This window comes from Acanthaster planci, linkage group LG14 (genome assembly GCF_054643075.1).
Source record: "Acanthaster planci isolate LZ-2023a linkage group LG14, COTS_SCS, whole genome shotgun sequence".
In the NCBI taxonomy this organism is placed as follows: Eukaryota; Metazoa; Echinodermata; class Asteroidea; order Valvatida; family Acanthasteridae; genus Acanthaster; species Acanthaster planci.
The window spans coordinates 14039809-14062582 of NC_141790.1; the positions used below are offsets into that span (position 1 = coordinate 14039809).

The 22774-nt window shown below is 40.1% G+C and overlaps 1 protein-coding gene across 2 annotated transcripts in view; it reads left to right on the forward strand.

Moving 5' to 3' along the window:
- The window catches only part of anos1 (anosmin 1), a 38217-nt gene extending 16224 nt beyond the window's left edge, over nt 1–21993 (forward strand). The window contains exons 2-14 of one of the 2 annotated variants that reach the window (XM_022239496.2): nt 647–703; nt 11834–11893; nt 12279–12495; nt 12904–13097; nt 13489–13615; nt 13901–14106; nt 14365–14512; nt 14872–15012; nt 15388–15482; nt 15972–16019; nt 17300–17471; nt 17966–18183; nt 18408–21993. In XM_022239496.2, the coding sequence (XP_022095188.2) occupies nt 647–703; nt 11834–11893; nt 12279–12495; nt 12904–13097; nt 13489–13615; nt 13901–14106; nt 14365–14512; nt 14872–15012; nt 15388–15482; nt 15972–16019; nt 17300–17471; nt 17966–18183; nt 18408–18734 (2010 nt within the window). In that variant the 3' untranslated portion in view covers nt 18735–21993. The remainder of the gene's footprint in view (nt 1–646; nt 704–11833; nt 11894–12278; nt 12496–12903; nt 13098–13488; nt 13616–13900; nt 14107–14364; nt 14513–14871; nt 15013–15387; nt 15483–15971; nt 16020–17299; nt 17472–17965; nt 18184–18407) is intronic. The other variant, XM_022239497.2, reaches the window with a different exon arrangement.
- Nucleotides 21994–22774: the final 781 nt, after the last annotated feature.

Consider the following 22774-nt stretch of genomic DNA (forward strand, 5'->3'; position numbering starts at 1 on the left):
TTAATTTTGTAATTCTACAGGAAAGTCGCGGTAACCAAAAAGAGTCCAATGGGATCCCGGCTACATGTATATGTTGATATACTGGTATCTCACACAGCTACATATACATTGTACTTGAACATGCATCAAACTAACAAAAAATTGACTAAATATATGAAAATATGGATATCTTGATGCTGTAGTATTTGTAGGTACATGTAAATATATGGTGATATTTCTACAAACTTGCAAGACGTGAGAGAGACTAGCATATGAGCTCATCCACACATGCACAGATCAAATGAAGTTTAGGATGATGCTGGCAGGTATTTTCGAATTCAAATTTACATTTACCAAAGTGTAATATCGAAGTAGCTGCTGCATACATGTACATGTGCAGTAGGTGACCCAGGCAAGGCAGTTGCATAAATTGAAGTCTTATTCATTCTTATCTAGTTATCTTAGCAAGTTACATGTAGCTTAAGGTTCAGGGAAGTATTCATGACCTTCTGTGAAAGTCAGATACTCTCGCCCTGTTTTATCAATTTTCAAGAAAACATTGATAACTTCTATGCACTTCAATAGTTAACTTTTCAAAATGTATGCTGTCAACCTGTACTGTCATCTTTCAAACTTACCTTTTTTTCCCTGGTTTGATTCCTTTCAGATCTCAAGGGGAGAATCGTATAGGATATCATGTTCAAATTCAACAAATTGTTCGTCGGTAAGTACATGTACCTACTATAAAATTACAGGCTGACTTGCATGTGTATGTATACGTTACCTGTAACACGGATTTAGGTTTAAAAAGTGCGATAAATTTTTGTTCAAATTTTGCAGGAAAAGTGTAATTGGGCATTTTGTCTAAAGACTTTGTTATTGGCTCTCCCCACATACTGGTACATGTGTATTTTAAATGTACAGGGTTGTTTTGGAACAATGTACACATTTACTGGTACCTAAAGGAATTTCATCTGTCCAAATCAAATTGATAATGGAAAAACCAACCATTTGAAATCCCCACAATCTTAAACATGTCCACATGGTCAATTGGTACCCTGAGGCTGTTGCCATTGGATTTTTCTCAGACCCCACATTTCTTTTTGTCCTTGCCTGATTTCCTTGAAAGTCGGCAACTCCAGAAGGGTTGGGCTGCAAAAACAAACACCAGCCATCTGCCAGGAATAAACAGAGGCAGGCCGCGGTCCCTTTTAACATCCAGGCAGGGCAAAACAGCTGTGAACCATAGAAGGATGAGTGCTACTTTGACCCAGGGCTGCATGTATATGTAGTGCACAGGAAATTCATCCCTCCCACCTTCAGCCAAAAAACCCCCAAATCTGACAGATTTATCAACTGGGAGATGAAACATTTGACCAATGGCTTACTATAAGATTCTGTATCACAGAGGTTGTGTCAATGCCTGAAATATGAAGATGATACATGTACCGTGTAGTGTTGGCCATCACAAGAAAGTTGATACATTATTACAGTGTCTTGAGGTTATGTTTTTGGCGTACAGTCAACAGTTCCCTCTAATCGACTCCATTTGTGTTTGCATAATTGTCTGAGCACATTTTATTTTATTCAGTTTTTAGACAGATTTCCACAGAGGTGTGAAAATTCAGCTTTTTAGCTGATTTCAGCTTTTTAGCTGATTTCAGCTTTTTAGCTGATTTCAGCTTTTTTTGTTGATGTTGAACCTCAATATCAGCTTTTTTGTGCACCTGCTGTGTACAAACGTAGGGGGACTACTTACATTTTAGCTTTTTGCTAGTTGTTTGCAGTTTTAATTTCAAGTGGCCACTCACATCCATTTCCAGCTGTTACTATTAATCTGAAAGCTACCATGTACCTTTATGTATATGTTGAAACTATCATCCATGGACCCTCAAATGATGTTCTTATTATGGGTCTCAAGCAGGCTGGTTCAAGTATCTTTGGTGTCATGGTACATGACCGACCGCTGTGAAAGTGATGGTCGTGTGTATTACTTAAGAACTTAACTCATTGCTGTCTTTTCCACCACCCAACTTTTCCCCTTTCCCCAACAGTGATACTTTTACAGTACAGAAGCCAAACCCTCCTGCTAATTGGACAAATTCTTGGCAGGAGCTAAATTCCTAGCCTTTGGTAAACTGAAACCAGGAGGTAGAGCTTTACCATTTGGAAGCTGCCCAGATTTAAATGACTCTCAGAAAAATGTCTGCCTAAATGCACCTGCGTATTGGTATTGCCTTCAATGCTGGATTTCTGAGAGGGTTCCTTATCTTAGAGTTTCAGAGTTTCAAGTTGACTATTCAAGTGTTCAGACAACTTTTTTAGTTTCAAGTTAACTTTTTGAGTTATGTGTTGATTTTGTGAGTTTCAATTTGACTCAAACGAAAGTAATGTGATCTCAGCCAATTTTGTTCTAGTTGGAGATTATTTTAAGAGGGCCTGGAATGGGGAGGTACTTGGACTAGGAATGATAGGTGATAAACATGAATCCACTGCACTGATTACTTGTAAACTTTTATCTTTGGTACCAATGAATAAAAAGAACTTGATGAAACCAAACTGACCGAAATATTGCCTGAACTCTGAATGATCCACCGCATGGCCAGCTTCACTCAATGACGAGAGCATGAGGAGTTACTCTTGAATGTTTCTTACACACAGCAGGGGCCTGTCAAACTTCTGTTGACAGTTGACAGCCACATGCCTGTGGTTTGCTCATTTAACCTTCCACTGACCTGGAAATGATTTTTCAGCCCTCCCCACCCCAAAAGTTACCAAAGCCGCAAAGATCCTTTATTTGTACATGCTCATGTACATGTACACTCATGTATGTGTGCATGTATGTCAGAGGTGGTCAAGGTTGCAAATAAAGACAAGTACATTGTACATAAAATATAAGAAAATCGGCTACATGTAGTTCTTGTGAAAGCTATGAACTACTGTACGCAGTCACAAACTTGTCAAAGATTGGTCGCTTGCAGTGTAACCATTTTGTTTTATCATAAGAAAGCTGATGATTCAGATTGCTTTAAGGAATGTCTACCCATGTGCAAACTTGTCCAATAATCCATAATTTTCCTTGATGTTTAACAGCCCTAACATTTGAATTAGGGCATCTACTCGTAGGATTCCAAGTGATTCAACTTACAATTGGTTATTATTTTTTCTTATTACACTACATCTGCATTGCATTTCTCCCTCTACGCAGAATTTGATAGAACATCCAAACCGATTGTATTTCTAAACAATCACACATCAGAAGAAATACCATGACCGATCAATCCCAACTGATTTATTAGGTATTTAATAGTAAAAAAAGAGCATAGGCCCCTTAAAATGGCATTTTTTAACCTAATTAAAAGTGAAAATATATGCAACTGGACAATATCACTCACTGCATTGCATATCTGTTGCTTGCACTTTCATTTGAAGCTAAATCTACTGTCTAATCCATCACTGTCAGGACAAGAATGTAAAGTCTTTCTTTAAGCCTGTCCTTTTCATCCAGCCAACCTTCAGCAGCTGAGGAGTTTACCATGCATTTCATGCATTGAGGTCATGCATCATCACAGATCCAGTGTGCGTGACAGGAATACAGATTAAAACAAAGTGCATTGCCCAAACCGGCTGAACTCTGTTTAATTTTTCTCCCCTTCCTTAGTGCACAGTTGACCTCCAGGCATGACATCTCCATGTGGGAAAAGTACTTGTATGCAAGGTACCAAGTATTGGTACATAAACTAGGACATGTACTAGCACTTGTAAACCAGTAGACACTAGTACTCCATCTTGAATACCGGTAATGGTGCAACTCATGCATTGTACATTTACACAGTAGTTAGAACAGTGGTTAAAATCATGGGTGCTGTAACTAATTTTGTATAAAGCGACTAAAAGAAAAATCATTATATGATTCTGATTCTGTCCATCGGGGGGTGAGATTTGTCAGGATTTTTCCTGATGTTTAGAATCTGAGCATCAGGATTACCAAAGAACCTGGACTGCTGTTGGTCACTCAAACCTCTGCTCATTATTTTGTGGACGTTTCATTTTCTTCCAATCTCATCATGTATGTACATGGACATACAGTGTATGCAGACGGTATCCACACTGATGGATGTGCCTGTACTGGGTACAGTTGTATGCCACTATGCACAAAAGCTTGGGGGTTGAATAATACAATACCCAGTAGCTCAGTTACTTTGTCAGTTGGAGAGCTGGTACCATCCTTGAGTTGGTAAAAAAGCATATTACCAGAGAACCCCTACCGATACGGTGGACCAAGTGCCTAATACAGGGCTTACGTGTACACCGTATATGGGTAGTACATGTACAATGTACATGTATTGAGCCAAATGACATGCTGGAGGAACTGACAAAAAGACACCCCCCCCCAAAAAAAATGAAACAAAAATTGGGAGCAGGTCTCTTACATACATGTACGTAATTCATGTAAGCCCGAAGTACACTGGAGACAAACTTTGTCCTCATAAAAAGAAGGGGGGGGGATGTAGAGAGTATGTCATGCAGGTGTCAGGGTGCCATTTATCTGCAATTTGTCACATTTGTCAACAGTCTGTGACATAAGTCAACAGTTCTCCTAGAACAAAGTTTGGACCAGCCTGGCCCTTGGCTAGCCCAGGCTGCTGCTCCTGACTAGCCACCCCCTCGCCCTCCAATCAGACATGGGGAATATGATAACCCCTTGCTCTCCCTCCCATTGTCAAGACTTCTCCGTTTATCAATTGTGTGGCAGAGATATGATTTGGACAGAACTGGTAGGGTTTGGAGGATCTTGGTTTCAATGGGTTTCTGACCTAGTTTTTAAACGTGCTTTGTTGTATAGCAATTTAGAAAATGGCAGTCTGTAGTTTAGCTATTGTGTTTGTTTGGGGGGGGCTTTAGTTTTTATTTTATTTAGTTTACTTTTGCTTTGATACAATTTTAAGAAAGGGATAAGTTTTACAAAGAGAAGGCATTACTGATGTCAACTGGGAGAGTTTAATGTATTCTCTTCTGAATGGCCAAAAAATGAAAATAATAATCCTCCAAGCTTTTGGAACCTGCTACCAAACCTTCTTTTGTGAAGAAGAACCCACCCCAGCACCTGTTGGGGTAGTGTTGCACACAGCCCAGACAATGATGGAAACTACTCCACTTGTCCCACTGGCTGGTTTTCTAGCACTATAATCTCCTCATTAATCCTGACAAGATGATCCACCGAATTAGCCCTGTAACCCTAGTCTGGTCATTTAACCCTGCATCTTTATTTTTAGTACTGGATTACATTAAATCCCTCATCTTGCTAAAGAGATTAAATGCTGGTCAATCTTTCCTTCTTTTTTTCTTTTGAATGATTCAACATTGGTTCATGATTAGTGCCTCCTCTTATGCAAAAAGGATTCCCCTGTGTACTTTCCAGAGCATTTCACTCAGTATTAAAGCTTCACGTTTTCTATTGTCAATTTCCCAAGTTTTTATCCTATTAAAACACTTGATCTTTAAATGTATACAATGGTAGTTCCATTGCAGAGTAAGCAACGTGCTGAACTAAATGTTCAGTAATAAAGTTCAGTATTTTGCATGATATTTCAGAAATAATGCCATGGAGCTTTTCCCCATTGCTGTGTAGTTTTAAAACTTTGAAGCTGAAAATATTTGGCTGGATTTTGCTCTTGATATGCATCAAAATGAAAGAAAAAAATATGTATATTTTAAATGGATGGTACGTGTATATCCAACTGTTTTGCAAGAGTAAAAACATTCCAGTTTGAAGAAATGATGTGCATGTCGTGTTGCTCTTTTCCAATAGTCCGACATGTATCTTGACCAAAATGTCGTATGCATGTAGCAAAATTTCATGAATCAAAATGAAAATAATATTGCCCGTCTGTTCATGAATATCCTTCGCCCCCTCCTGTCCTCCAACTTCTGTCATGAATGCCATCCGAGCTTGCTGGCAACAGTTGAAAAAAGAACGGTTTTTTTTGTGTGTGTGCATCTGTGGCGGGATGCGAGTCTTCTACGGGACAATTGTTCAGAGACTGGAGGAGTCTCTGTGATCCCTGAGTATTGGGGATTAGAGCCCTGAAAGCGCCATTAAAGAGGCAGTTGCGGGGACCGTTAGACCTGGTTTCCCCCCCCTCTGCTAGTCCTCTTTTCTTGGTAATACTAAATCCACTCCCAATAGGAGGCTTCTGCAGGCCGCACAACCGTTTGTGCATCCTGCATGTTCAACACTGGCAGGCCAGGATCACGTAAGCCCTTGCCAGGGATTTCTTTACCCACTTTTTAAATTCGTTTTTCAGGGCTAACATTAACAAGAGGATTAGTTCTGGACACTTGAATATAAAGTTTTGTTTCTTATGCCTTCCAGTTAGAATTGACCTTTGAAAGTATTTTTGCACCAGATGTCTTTACATTGTACCGGTACATGTAATTCAACAGTGTTTCCCCAGATGAGGTCTATATACCTTGGGTTGAAATGCTAAATCACTGGTCCATTCTTCAAGTTGGCTGCATTTGTACATGTAATTACACTTTTGCCTGAGAGTGATTGTTTCGTTTTTGCAGAGATTTGTGCCGTACATACGTGTATGGTAACCTTAGGTCTTGCTAACATGGTACATACCCACAACTGGGTTTTCTTGATCTCAAACATATAAAATAAAAAGAAAACATGGAAAACAAGACTACTGTTGCATTTATCTCATTGGTTCTTCATTATTACTGAGGTAATCATGAATATACATAAATATTCATGTGCATGTATTTGTACATGTAGCAATCTATTTAAACAAATACCTGTAGAGTAACTGGTACATTTTCCGTTTGGTATTCACTTGAGTAGCAGTTTCCCGAACCAAAGTCTTTATAATTGTTTGAATTTTTTTTTTTTGGTATCCTTGCTACAAATGGACTCCATATGCTCATTTTATGAGAAATTACCCTTTTAGCTGTACAGGTACATGTACATCTTACACGTAACTGAAAATGGTTCACATTTATTGTTACCAGTTTTTTTATAAATTAGTAACTGGTGCCAGCCACTGTATCATGACTGTACGTCACGCACAAATCCCAGAATGCTAAGAGAAACAAACTGTATTTCTACCGGTAGTTCCGAGCCCCCATGCATTCACAGAGGCCAACAGGAGAAAAGAAGCTTAGCCCCACTACATGTAGATGAGAAAAACCACGGAGATGAGAAAAGATCCAGGGATGGATTTGGGGGACACATACAGCCCCTAATACGTTGGACAAACAGCCAGGAGCAAGAGGAAGGAGAGAGGAAGACTGACCCTCTCCTAGTCTGCTCTGTGAGCACTTGCAGGTGCTGCACTGCCGGCTCCAATCATGCTTGAATAGGATGGAGTGATCATGATAGAACCCATTAATTTTGTACCCAACAGGTGGTTTGGAGTAGTGCTGTAGCTGTATGACATTGTTCTGGCAACATGTACATTTAATGGGACAAATTTGTTTCAACTTCCTGATAAATCAACTGCATTTAAAAGTTTCGTACTTGTTTTTACCTCAGCGCTCCTTGTATTATCCAAGTGCATTTTAAAACAAGCTTGAAAGTTGAAAATTCAATTCACACTGGATGGCTTCAAGTCTGAGTTGAAATGTTTAAGGAAAACATAACTATACCAGCCAATGAAATGATTATGAGTGTTATTAATCGCTTCCAACCTAAAATCATGACTCTCTCGGGTTAAAAAGTTTAGTCCTTGAGATTTGTATGTACATTTACAACAATACATAACAGAAAGGATTATGAGGGGCATATGGCCCAGTGGTTAGGGTTTGAAGCTTTTTGATCATAGGGTTGGGGGTTCGAATCCATCTGCTGGCAGCATGTTGTGATCTTGGACAAGTCACTTTACTCCCATTTGCGTTTCTCCATGCAGGAGTAAATGGTTACCAGTGACGGGAGATATGGTTATGTTTAGCTGCTTGCGCCGGAATGGCAGCATTGGGCTGGGATACTCCCAGGGAGCTGAGAGGGTTTCAGAAATGTTCAGATGATGTGAGCCCAATGTGCAGGGATTATGATAGTTAGTGCCTCGGAGTAGTTTTCTAGATACATGTACATTAGATGATGCTTTACAAGTGTGTGTTATTATTTAAGGATTGATGGGTACTGTACCAGTACCGGTACATTGTAAAAATAACACTTACTGGAAGGTTCTGCGATTGTTCTGGCTTCTGTTTTTTGTACCGGTACATGTACATGGCCCTTGAATTTACGTCATTCCTGAATCCTTAACGAAATTGGGTCTAGGTATCATGTACCGGTACCATACATTCAGTAAAATGAACAAACATTTCACATCAGGAATAATTGCACTCGGCATAGTGAGCAGTTTGTGTGTGTGATGGTGAATCTAAAGCTTACTTACTCGGCTGATGTGTCAAACCTGAAGGAAATCCTTCATACATTCTTGAATTGACAGACATCTCATGAAAGAGAACAGAGACTTTCTCAGTAGCTACGATTTCAATAAGGAAGGATGCATGCACAAAAGTGCCAGAATCAGTTTCTCATATCCAGTGGTTTATGAAGTTTTGTTGTTGAAGAGAGACTCGGCTTTAAAGGAGCATTCTTGTGGTACAGAAAGTTTGTTTTGATGACAGAACCATGGGCTAACACATTCATTCAGTTTTACTCCCGTGAAGGACTGTGCTTTTGTTCTACCCAGGCACAGTGTACGTGGAAATGATTGGCATAATTAGTCAATTTCAGGCAGATTTGTTGAAGTTGTCCTCCCAGATGGATAAGCAGATTTTGAATGCCAAATTTTGGAAACTTGTCTGATAATGTCTTTAACCGTTTCCTCTACACCGGACTGACTGCCTCATTGCCTGACAGCTATGCCTCCCATTCATTCATCCATCCAGACCCCAAGCATTGGAGCAGAAAGCAGAGGAAACAATTACTGTTTGGGACACTACACCAACAAACTGAAGCTTGAGTTCATTGTATTAAGAGGGTCAGTGAGTTGTACCGTACTGCCCGAACAAAAAAAAATTTGTTGACATCACACACATGAACATCAGGGTTGCCGTCTTGTGCTTTACACCTGTATTTGAAGATAGGCCTCAATTTTCTTTTAATATTGTGGAATTTTTGGAAAGAGGTAAACTCAAATTCTATTTTAGGGGCGCCTTGCACCCCATGGTCATCAATCATTCACTTGGTGGATAGTCAGCTTCTACCAAAGAACCAGTTTAGAGACACTTTTTGGAGGCATTGTGGGACCAGCCCAGTTTGTTGCTTTTCCAGATTACCCGGAGTTTTGTTTGTGGTCCCTACAGCATATCCTGTCCCATGAATGGACCCATTCATGGCAACCAGTTTGGGGGCTATTCAGGGTCCTGATATGTGTGTATTTTAGTGATTCTTGTGGAAGCTGTCCTGTGAACAGTGAAGTGCATACATGTTTATATGATACTACATGCACATGCATCTATGCAAGATGCAAGCAGTGGTAATAACTGAGTATTACATATACATGTAACAGCTAACTCAGGTCACTTTTTGGTAATCCACACGTCTGGTGAAAAATACATGTGCTAATGCATTCAGGTACTTGTAACCGACTTCAAATATTTTTGTCGACTGGTGTTAGCTTTGAGGTGTTCCTGTTTCCTTGTAGATTTTTGTAGATTTTAATATTTTTAAGTTGTGATGGGAAATCTGACTCTGGACCGTCATATCTTAGTCTCTCTTTGCCCAGTTTTCGTTCTCAGCCATTGGTGGGCTCTCTCGTCAGTTACAATGCTACATGTTGAGTATGTGACATTCCACAAAAATACCGCTTTTAAAATGAAGCACGTAGGGCCTATAGTTTGGACAAACCTCAGGATAAAAAGAATTTATTGAACTGGAAGAATCAAATTCCCGAATTGAACACCTGAAAATGCCTTTAAAACATAAATATTGCAGGCATGCTTCCTCGCCTAAAGTGAGCAACCATTATGACATTGGTGTGTATTAGTACCGGTACATGTGCGAAAAATTTACCTTTGTTCAGACTGTTACAATTGTCATGAAAAAAAAAAGGAAAAAAGCGCTTACACTGGAGAGAAAAGAAAACCAAAATCCTGAGGTCATGGCTCCCCGTGTTGCCTGGCCTGACAATGGAGGACGATAATGGTTAGAGACACAGCCATTCTTCTCTCCAACCGCAATCGGTGCGACTCATGGCAAACTTGTTTGTTCGTTCACCTGCTTTCTTATGCACCAAGAGCCGAGGGGGCCGAGCACCAGAAAGAAAAAGGGACGGTTTTCATGATTGAAAAGCCAATTTTCCCCCTGTGCATTATTCCCTCCGTGAACAGTGACGAAATCATTGTGCTGCCGGTTGTGCACCGGCTGAAAGAGGGGTTCACACTTAATTGGACTCGGGTGATGAGGCGTTGGGGAAGGCAATAGGAAGGCAGTTTCACCAAATGTTCATGGGATTCTAGTGTCTTATCCAGTGTATCAGGGCTCATACTTCTACCCCGAAAAGTGCAGGGAAGCTTAAAACATTTTCTTGTCACTTGGAGGGAGGAGGTGACTTTTTTCCTTTCAAGATGGGTTTTTTGTTTTCAACATGGCGACTGTTTGCTAATACCACAACCCAAATGAAGAATTTTTAAAGTGTAATGTAGCTCACTAATCTTAGTGCTGGATTTACCAAACGTCTGAGCTGTTCTTGACAGAGAAAGTGTGCAGTCCAGTGCTTTATTATGTTCAAGTATGGTTTTCAAAGGTTATGTGGCAGTTCCCAATTTTTGTTGAGATTTGACCAATGGTGTGCCTTCAGTCTTTTTATTAGTTTGCTTGTCTTCATGTGTTATATGTTCATCCATCTCTGGGTGGTGACACTTGAAAGAAGGTCAAGAACTGTCAGTGCTAGAAACATACTGGTAGTACAGGTCTACATAAGTCACTTGTGAGACATGTTCGACGAGTAGTTATTGGAATGTTACAAGTGGCCTTTTTTGAAGAGGAGGGAACAAGAAGTTGAACATTTGGTTTTTCATTTGAAGGGCCCGTGCTATTGTTGCCTGTCGTGAATCCGTCTCTGTGGAATAGAGAGTGCAGCATTCAGGTTGTCACTCTAAGTCCGTCCGGCAAGAAAAGACCGGGGGAAAAAAGCGAGAAAGGAGGAAGAGGGCCCCGTCACCAGGGTTGTGATTGACACATGCCCTGGACTCCCCACCACCTAAGCGTCACCCATTCTCACCTTGGCATGGTCGCTGGCAACCAACATCACAATGGAGGGATGGGTTGTGCCCACTGTTCCATAAAATCTACTATTTGGCAGAGGGGGGGCTGGTAGGCCTGGCCATAGTACAGCGAATCATCCCACGAACAGCTCTTTTGGCCACTGGTGATGAGGCATGCACCCCGGTGTTGCACAAACCTTTTTTTTTTTCTCCGAGACTTCTTGGTAGCGGTCCTTGGTTTTTATTTGTCCCCTTTGTGGTTATTTGGAAGGCACTGTGCAGTAGAGGAGAAGATGCCATTTGGGTTCCGACCGGCCGATTTTTTGTGCGTTCTTCCGTTAGAGTGTCCCTCGAGATGAGAGTTCAACAACCTCTTCAGAAACAAAAAAAAAGTTGTAAACAAGTTTGGCACGCTGGTTAACACTGAACAGAATTTTGCTAGAAGATTAAAACAAACTGTGGTCTGGGAAACCGGCAAGGCAAATGGAAAGGGGTTTTTCTTAGGTTCATGGCTTCAATTTTCGTTATGAAATTGGCTTCTACAAGACCTGTTTTAGTCAGTTGATCCTATTTTCTCTGTTAGTTGTTCCAAATAATAATTTTTTCCTTGTTGTTTTTTCTTTGTCTGCAGTGTGTACTGCCATGTGCAACACAGTACAAAACGTTAGCGCTATGCAAGGCAAAATGTGTGGTAAGTTGGCGAGTACTTCAGCGTGCAAAAACACCAACTCAATCATTGTGTTATTTGATACTAAAATATAGTCCATGTTAAATTGCACTTTTTTGAATGGTGAGTTGAAGTTGCACAAAGTGTCATTTGCCGAGTCGTTGATGGAAGACATCCATGAAACAGTGGCAAAACAGCAAGACTTGAATCGAACCGGGCTGAGTCTCCGATCATGTGACTCATTCCACCCATTTAATGAGCGTGTTTGTTTTACAAACACTGCAAGATTCTGACCAGAAAGTTTGGGGAAATTATTTACCTATGGTAATGGCATTTATTGGAGGGGGTAGCCAGCAGGGGATGTTTTACGGTATTTTATATTTTGGTTTTGTTATTTTGCCAACCTCAGTCTGCGACAGAATTTTCTTGGTGCCATGGCTCTTGCGAGTTCTTGAAACTCACCTACAGCCAAAAGCGCGGCAATTGCCCACTGCCGGAAGACATCAGTGGCTTTGGGAAGGCCTGTGCAGAAACCTGCTCCAACGACTCACAGTGTAATGGCATACAAAAATGCTGCTACAACGGCTGTGGTCACACCTGCCTAGAACCAATTATCAACAGAGGCGGTAAGATAATAACTAGGTGCTTTGGTCGTTAAGTTAAAAATGGGAATGACAGGTGGTACATGAACAAAACCACGTGTGAGTGATTGATAGGTTAAATCTTAAAATCAATTATGACTTGTGTAAACTTTTTAAACCAGTTTTGTGTGAATACATATTTGTGTAAAAAGCAGGTTCTTGAATATTGTTTATTGAAGAGATTTCTGTTTTCATACCTTCTTATAGTACTTGACTACAAATCACTCTTGATCTGATTTTTAAAAATGTATGTATTTCTTTCAAAAGATGCTATATATTGTGATTGGTTATAGTAAGCAATCAACCCCCCCCCACTTATTTCAGTCTAACATTCTTCTCTCTTTTCCTCCTTTTCTAAATGAGCCTTTGTATTTCAATTTTTTTTTCAAACAGAACTTCCGCCCAAACCAAGAAATTCGCCCACAGTGACAGAAAACGACGACGGCCAGTCAGTCACTATTCGTTGGGAGCTGAGGAGACACGACCCTGATCCAGGGGGCGTGGTTCTCTATGTTGTCCAGGGGAGAAACAACACGGGCTACCATCCAAGCACTAGCCGCATGGGAGACTGGAAGGACCTAGCAATCGTAGGTGGACCTGACAGCCTCCCCCTTCCCATTCTCGTTTTCTTCCCCATTACAGATCTTAAAAGTGGTTGGGGGAAAAAAGGGGAGGTTAGAATTGATTTTAGAGACGCTGATCACATTTGATTATTTTATATGTATCCCTCAGAGTAATTGTCTTACTGAAGCATACCACTTTCCCTTCAATATTTGTATAGCATCTGTTGGGTTTTTCCCTCAAAATTCCTAACATTTGACATGTCAAAAACTTCTCTTTCAAACAAGTACCCCTTCAAAAAAAGGTAGAAATTAACCCTGCCCATTTCACTCCTCCACAAATGATTGTACTGCTCTCTGTTTTATGTTCCTGTTATATTTCTTCATTTTTCCTCATTTTGCATTTGATAACTTGCAGACTGACGAAATGGAGTATTTGGCGGAGCTCAATGTGGGCAAATACTACAGAATCCAAGTGGCCACTGTCAACGAAAATGGCTCTCTTGGCTTCTGCAAGCCAACGCTACCTTTCAGATTATCTCGAAGTGAGTATTTTGGTTTCTTTTTACTTTTTGTGAAGATTTAGACCAAGGAGTTGTCCTGTTTTGGGGAGAGACTTTTTAAAACTGTTAATACTTTGAAACTGCTTTCCATAAATAAAAATAAGGGGTTGAGTTTTTGTTTGGTTTCAGAGTTGTTTGCTGCAGACAAGTTTATATCAATTTTGATCAACAGTTTCCTGTGACTTCCATTATCAGCTTTTAGAGACTACAAAAAAAAATTTTTGATAAATTTCACTTTATTTGGTTTGATTTTATGCCCATTTTCAGCTCCTGGAGTCCCGAGCCCACCGCTCAATCTCCGAGAGGGCCAATCGACTGACTTCAATGGCTTCATCAACCTCAGGGTCATGTGGGACCCACCCAAGAACAGCGACCTGCAGGTCACCCGCTACCGTGTCTTCTACAGCGAGAGAGTCTCTCGGGCCCTCCCTGACCATGTATGGATCGAGGAAAAAAGCCACAATGTGCAAGGGGTAGGGTTATCGTTCCTAAGCTGTCAACAATTTTTTTTTTCAAATTGAACAAAACTTAGGAAGCATTATTGCAGAATGGATGAAGGCACTGGTGGGCACTTTCAAACTGCCCAGTGCATTCTCGTCGAGTACGTGATTTGTAGTGACACGTGCATGTACGTCGCAAAGGTACCGAGCATAAAAATGCCCTAGTATTTTGGTTGGAAGGGCATTTGTTGCATTTATCTTCATCTTATTAATCTCTGTTTGTTCGTGTAGGATCAACATGAAGTTACCCTGGAGGGTCTGCACCCAAATACAAGGTATTACATTCAGGTTCTGGCTATCGCCCAGTGGGGGGACGCCCGGAAACGCAGCGAGAGGACCTCCATCTACATCAGGACCATAGACCTCACGCCCCCACGAGGTAGGCCTGATCTTGTGTCTGTCAGGGGAGGCGTTTGTTAAGGTCTTCGAAAGTTCTGTGAAAGTTCAGTTTTGCCGGGCTTTGATGGGCAGATGGGTACAAGGTTTTTCTAGCTGGGAGTTCAGCTTTCCTGTGAGATCTTTGCTGACTTCTGCTTTTGTTTTGGATTTCTGGTGGGGATTTCTCCTTCAGTTTCCTTTGAGGTGTATTTATTGATTTAAAACAAAAAATCGCTGTCATTCCCTGAGTGATTCTCGGCAGCCATAAAACCCGGTTTCCATCTTTTCTTTTGGGTCCGAATTACAAGACTGTGTTATTTTTTTATCTCTGTTCCCATCCTCCCACCTCCAAACCCTCAGATTCTCCTCCCATCCTGACGAGGGTCGAGCAGCCATCTTTGTCAGAGGAAGCGCCCGGTGTGGTGAGAGAGATTGTTCCCGATGACCCATATTGGGAAGACAGAAAGCTGAAATGTCGCATCTCCTGGCTGAAACCCAAAGGTAATAGATAAAGGGAGGGAAATGGTCAGTCATCGATCGACACCTGATCCCCTTATATCAGGGAGAAAAGTGGGCCGAGATAATTTTTCCCAGAAGGGCTTGTGGCCTCCCTGAAAAAATATTTTATGCCATGTAGATGAAGTCAGTGGGACATGCCAGATCTGTTTCTGCCACATTTCCACTATCAGGCAGTTAACTATACAAATGGATTTCACTTCCTCCTTGGCAGTTTAGGGAATTAATTTCTCTTTTTGGTTGAACATGCTATTCACATGTCAAGTCTTATTTTCATGATCATTTTCAAACAAGTTGTGACATTCCTTGCAGAGGCATTCGAGTTGACTTTGGTTTTCTCTTGAAAATGTTTTGGGGCAGGTTTTGAAAGGACTGTGAATCGCTTCATCATACATTGGCAGCCAATGGGATGTGCTAATGATCATATCAACAGCTCGTTAACTGCCACAACACATGTAAGTGTTACCTGCTTCCTGGTGTTTTTTAAGATCTGAAATTGGCGACATTCCAAGCATAAATTTCTGCTTTTCAGGTTTTAGTCAGTCTTCATCTGAATTTTAACAAGTTGACCTTAAACCACGTGATGATGGTTAAAAAACTTTGTTGCAGACCAAGCCCTCTCCCCAAGAAATATCTTCCTGATATAGTTGGCAAAAGTTTCATAGAGTGGCGTGGTGTTACATGATATTGGCTTTGCATATCTATACACTATCACATAAAAAAAATGCTCAGGAGCTATTAGTCGCTAGAACTTTGTTAGAATGAAATGTGCTCCTGTTGTTTGATAGCATTTGTTCAGAGACAACAAATTTTCATGAGGATGCAGAATTAAACTCTTCACATTTCTCTCTAAATCCTGTTTCCTGAGTCATACATTTTTTTTCCATTATTGTTTTCAACCATTTTGTCATTCCTTGCTCGCTCTGGTTTAAAAAAAAATAAAGGCCAATGAAATTTTTCCACGGTATCCGGTCACGGGAGCCACAACACATGTAAGTTCTATCTGCCTGCCTTGTCTGATGGCGGTTGACCCGTCCTCACCCAACTGCACGCTGTGAAGTACTGACGTGAACTGCAAGTTGTGTTCATGATGTCTCTGATCACTGTCCTTGCGCCTGCATATTTACATGCATGAGTGGATCATAAATGCTGACCACATGTCCTATATTTTGTCTTGTTCATCATCATAACTCTATTAATCCATCGTACATGTACATGGGTAAGTCTGGATATTCGGGGTCCATTTTGTGGTATGTCCTTGTCACATCTGACATGTGATTTTTTAAGTTCAGAACACATTTTCTAATTCCCAAGAGTGATGAATTAATGCAAATTACATGTACCTGCCATGCAAATAGGCAGTTTGAAATCAATTCTGGTGATATTTCCCTGTCAAATAACAAAGGTCAGATGTAACAGGGACACAAAAAGTTCACACTTTTGTACCCCTAATTTCTGGAATTACCCATATGCTGTATTTGATAAATCTTGTGTTTTGTAAAAATGTTATCCTGGTAACGTGAAAGTTTAGACACATCTTGAGGACATGTAAAGACTGCTGACATCAACACTTCCAATGCACCAGTTTTCCCGGGCTTTCATTATGCCCAGTTTGTCCACACAACGAAAATTTGTTGCACAAAAATCAGCTGGGCACTGTCACACACCTTTCAAAAGTAGAGAAAAGAAGTCAGGTATAAAATGTGTAGGCTTAAGTCTTTTGTATGCACCTTTGATATCTTTTATGATTTACAATTGCTTTGATAGCAAGGCCAAATAACCAAAACTGCTTGATTGTAAACAGCTGTGCTAATGAAAAGAAAGAAAACACAGCATGCTTCTCACCCTGTCGTCTTTTTATATATATTGTTAATTTGGTCGAACATAGTTTTTAAAGAGTATCTGCATGCAGATTAAATTGAATGTGCATATTTGCATGATACAAAGATGTAACATGGCTAAACAAATTCATGCCAGTAATAATTTGCCCAACACGAATTACTTATTGAAATAAAGTTGGACAGACTTTGTAATTGAACTGTTAGCCTCTAAACAACAAATATATATTTGGAATTGCGTGGAACCATGCCACTGAAAAAAAACCTTGTTACAATGGATTCAGACAAAAAGTCATTTCTTCCACCGGTTATTGGCCCCAAGAAGACGAGATGTTACTTAGAGAGTGTTGCTACACAGCTTTTCCCCCTGATACAAATCCTTGTATATCTGTCAAAGAAACCAATCATAAATCAACTCCACTTCCTAATTACAGAATCTGAATTTCAACATTTACGACCTGATGTTTGACTGCCAGTATCGGGTGTCCATCGTTGCTGTGTCAGACAGCATCCAAACCAGCCCAGAGGCAACCGTCCGATTCTACACACCGCCTTGTAATGAGCTCAGGGTCAAAGGTCGAGAGAAGCCCGACTGCCCCACGCCACGTAAGTTCAACAACATAACCCCTTTCCTCTTAAATTTACTTTCTGTTTGTATGCATATAAAAACAAGTTGTCAGATCAAGTCACACGTAATAATTTTTATTTTTTCTTGACAAAATGTTTTCTGTGCTCTGCAAAGAGACCTCTCTTTTTACACTGCAGTCGTAGTTTTTGCATGCAGGTGGTTTGCAAACGGTGGCTGGTATTGGTCCAACAGCAACAAAATAATTCACAAAGTGAAAAAATCTCACACAGCTGTCGGAACACCATATAATAAATATGACTTCTAAATGCTTGATGGAAGAAAAATGTAATTAGGACCTTGTGAAGTTTCTTTGGCCTCCCATGTAGATAGCAAGCAATGCAAAAAAAGGTTTTTACAGTACCTGTGCTTTCCACAGTTCTTCAGAACTGGCCCGCTGTATTCATCTTAATCTGAATCCATGGATAGAGGCCCCCTGATTTAGCGTGTTCATTGTTGATCCTTCTCTCTCTAGTGCCAGACATACCAAGCCCTCCAGAGAACGTGACCTACTTTTTCATGCTGTTGCACAACAGCATCACTGCCCGCTTCACGTGGGACCCGCCCCATTTCTCCCTCTACCCAGTCATCGGGTACCGGATCATGTGGGCAGAGCATAGGACATTTGAAGACAGGCTGTTTGGGGAAGGCTTTCCCTTACTGGCCAAGGTGGAAAACCTCATCCTTCCCGCTGTGAGTAGTCTCAGTGTAGACCTCGTTCCCAACTCCTGTTTCTTGCGCCGAAAGCTTGTTGAGCTGAGTAATTCACATGTAGTAGGATGCATCAAGTGTTCTGCTTTTGTTTATTCTTTGTCATAAAAACTGGTTTTAATCAAACCTCGTGTAAACCGTTTATGTAGAATTTTTGTTCTTCCCTCCACTTTCTACTCACTACATTTTGATCTTGGATAATGCAGACAAGGAGGTGGCATGCCATTGGAGACATGAAGTCGGGGACAAGGTATCGGGTTCAGATCCAGGCACTGACAAACACCAGCGGTGGTGCGATGGCCACCGAGGACATCAAGACGCCCAGGATACAGGACAATACGCCAAGGTCCACGCCTGCACCATCATCGGTGTCAGTGTCGCCAACGGAAGATGCCGCATCAACTCCCAAGCCCACGGATCAAATGGAGGTTGGTGCTGGACACTCGGGAACAACGTCATGGCACGCGGCCTCCAGAACCAGTCAGGGTCTGATGCTGGTGGCCTGCTGTCTACTGTATCTCACACTCAGATGATAAAGACAGCAGGGCCTAGACCGGGCACTCCTTAGGGTTGTATATAAACATGAAATGTTGTACTGGATTCTTAAGACGTTTTCTACTCCTGAGTTAGTTGTCATTAGAAGGGGTTTGTCGCACATAGTGTCACAGGATAGTTGTTGATTTGGGGTAAAAGTTTCTTGGAAAAGTATGTATTTGAAACGGGTAATCCTAGGATACCTCACTGTGTTTGGCTGATGTAGACCAACGGCTATCCCTTAGAATAACCCCCAGCAACTCTCCAAAAGTCTGTTCACTTTGAATTCAGTTTTTCTTCATTTTGGGGAAAATTAAAACAGTGCCTGACAAAAACTGCTGAAATTCGGTGGTCAGTATTTATTTAAAGTGTACAGTAAAAAAGTTGCTTATGTAATTTAAAAAGGAAAAACTCATCAGTGCATAGAGATGGTGAAGTTCTTTATCACATTGTATATTTGTTTTTGTACTCTTGTAAGATATTGTACACATAAACCCTTGTACAAATTCAAAACAACAATATATATGTAATTATTGTCATGTTTTAAATATGATTTAATTGTATATTTTTTATGTGTTTGTTTCTGTCCTGTGTGGTGTTCCTGCTACATCTATCTCCTTGGTAACTAGCAAAATTTCAGTTACTAAGGTAGCGCCCTTATAATTGCTCTTGTAGAGTTGCCAGAGAGCACATCAAAGGCAGGGTACCAGTCACTGTGTTTCAGAGAAGGCATCCAAAAGATCTTGGAGCTTTCTCCAAATTTATGTTTCAAAAAAGAATTCTGCCATGCATACTAACTTAGGGCAATTGGTACGTGGAGTGGAACTGTTGAGTTTTTACCCATTGCCCTTTTTGGTAAGCTGTGTTGAAAGACTCGCTTTGCCTGGATAATAGTTTGAATCTTCATGGAAGTTTCACTATCTTCAAAGATACCATTCAAATATCCAATCACTCCGTGAAATGTCAGATAACTTGTTTTGTGTAATATGTAAATTTGAATGTCTCAGATAATGATGTCTTTAAGCAGTATATCTGAGAATTTTGTCATGTGGAACAGAATGATGACTATTTTTATGTCGTAAATCCTGTCCTTATTTAAGTGTCCTTTTCATGCGTATCTCCAATTTGGACGGCAGTTTTGTAACAGTGTACAGTTGCTTAAAACTGTTTGAATGCTAATGTTTGTACAAAACAAAACTTGATTTGTTTTTTTTAAAGTGATATTGGACATGAACTGGTAATTGGAGGCTTCTGTAGTCCCTTTCTGTTACCTTTGAATTTATGGAAAATGTATAAAGGCCTGTTCCTTTATCTGTGTGTGAAAGTCTATTCGTTCTTTTCAATGCGTTGCCTGTGGTCAAAGTAAGAATCCGTCTGATTGGCCTTTAATTGTAATCTTGGTGCTACCTTGCCACCGTGAATTGTCCTTAAATATTGCAAACTTTCAACTGGCTGTCCCTTGTTTGCCTCAAGTAAGGATGTCTGTGACCGGTGGGTTGAACATGACCTGCATAAATGTCAGCCCCTAGAAATTGATTCTCAGTTTTTCCAGCAGAACTTTGGCAGCTGATATTTGATATGCATGAGCTGGGGTTGCAACAATCCACAAGTGACATGTTGCTTGGAAAAATCATTCCTGCCTGGAATTTGTTTCAAAAAAGTGTCGATTGCACACTTCTGATATCATATAAACATATTGAAATTCTGGCAATATACATGTATACAAAACTCAGTTGCTTGCACAGCCTTGTGTAAATTGTATTAATCAATTGCGTAGCATATCTTATACATTCTGCATGGATCCCTATGTAGCTTTTGTATTTTTAGTATCAATATGCAAAGAAAATCTACATATACATGTATTTACACTTGTCTCGTGCTTATGTATAAAGTATATGTATTTTGTGTACAGCACACTTATCTATGCAGTTCACTTTGCTACACTTTGGTTTGAAAAGAGTCTGTAACTCATTTTTGCAATGCTAGGTGAGCAGTGAGCTTCTGTCACAAGCAAGGCAGAAATTGAGAAAAGTCGTCAGAAATCTCAATTGATTCAGTCAACATGGAAATATTCTCTACATGGGTGCAAGTTGGGGGCATTTTTGTAAAGTTCTTTTTAATTTTGGTTGACTTGGGGAGATTGTAGTCTGTTTCCCTCAGTTTTGATTGTGTCTCCTGAGTCCTGCTGTGTGCCCTTTTCCATCAGGAATCATCGGTTCTGTGTGATTGACGAAGGAGTTCTGAAAAAGTTCCTTTTTAAAGTGAAGTACTTCTTACATAAAGCACATTTCTTGTCCCTTTTTCTGTCACTTTTTTCCTTGTATTTTTTAATCATACACTTGTCGTGACTTGATGACTGTTCTGTTTGATTGTCATCCAAATTTGTATTCATTCTGGGAGATAGTGATGGTATTTTGCACACTTTAGTGTTCGATTTTGTCAGTGTTTAAACATCCCCACATCAGGCTATTTTTGTTCACTTATAGCTTTCTATTAGGACTTCAAGATCAACCACTTATTTAAGGGGTTGGGGTTAAATGATACCACGTGCCTGACTTCAAATTTAAAATGAAAGTTGTTTTACAGTGCTACCTTATTCTCGGTGCATTTGAAGAAAATTTGAAGTTAAAAAATGTGGTAGTTTAATCTTTTGTTTTCAAATCATTTGTGGTCAAGAGATTTTGTTGACATTCTTGAATATTTCCCCGTGACCCGTTTGAGATGACCATTTCTGCAAAGTGCTGCCATCTTTTAATCTAAGTTATCTGACCATTCTGAAATTTATTTCTTTTTTTTTTTTAGCCAACAGCAGTGCTAGTGCGTCAGTCGCACTAATTAGTTTTTGCCTTTTTAAAATTCCTTTTAACGTCTGTGCTGAAAGTCTAAAGAGGAAAATCATTGAGAGTGGCAGGCTGAAAGAATTTTATTTTTGAGTCACTTTTATAGATAAAATCCACCGAGTATAGCATATTTGAAACCCGTTATTTGGAAAATCGAGGAATGCATTTTCTCTCCCAAGTTTCCCTTGTTTTAAAGGTCCACCAAAGGAAGTATAAACTTGTGAGCTACTCAACTTGTAGAAAGCAATTTTTTTTTAAATAAGTCACTATATAAAAGTTATTTTCTGTACTCTGTAATATGCAAATCATAGTCATGTATGTACATGCATGTGAAGAAAACTTGCTTTGTTTTCTCTGTTTATTTTTATGACAATATGAACACTAAAACCAATAAAACAAATGAAATATTGCACTAGAATGCTTTTTGTATTGTACTGATCTTTATTACTTGAGTGTAAAACACTGTTGAAGAGAATGGTTTACGAGGTTCCTTGGGATAGTGTCTGAATATTGAACTGAGCCGCGGCAGTTAGTACTGAAAAATCATGGTAAAGTAAGATTGGTCGAGGGATACAACAGTTTTAGCATCAATCTCGAACGTTATTACATGTAGTTTAAAATGTTAAAGAGCACTGCTAAGGAAAATAGGTTTCCTCTGATTTAATATTTTATCTGTTCAAATAAACATGGAAGCATCCAAATCGAAAGCAGTGCCATTTGTCTTCAGAGCTCAACTATAGCAAGCTAAAAAGGGATTTTCTTCCGTTCATGCCTGGATGTGAATTCTGAATGTAGATTCCGTCATTCGGAGAAAACGACCGGAACCCTGTGCAGGTATTAAATAAATCCTTCTGCGTGGCATGCGTACTTTCTCGGTTTTCTCCGAATGACGCAATCTACTGCCATATTTATTTGAACAGATAAAATCAGAGAAATCATGTCTTCTTCAGAGTTGCTCTTTTTAATAAAATGATTATTGCAAAGTTCCATCTCCATTCACTTCATGTGTGTCATGCTTAATAAAGCAGCCCCATGCACTCAACTGCATCCCTTTTCGTTCTTTACTCCCAGTTTATATTCTTTTTTCTCACAATTTTACACGAGTCTGTCGAATTGGGTTTTCAATATAACGAGATTTTATGGACTCAAGAGGGCAGCAAACTTCCATGGAAACGGTCTCGACGCCACGATCTTAATTG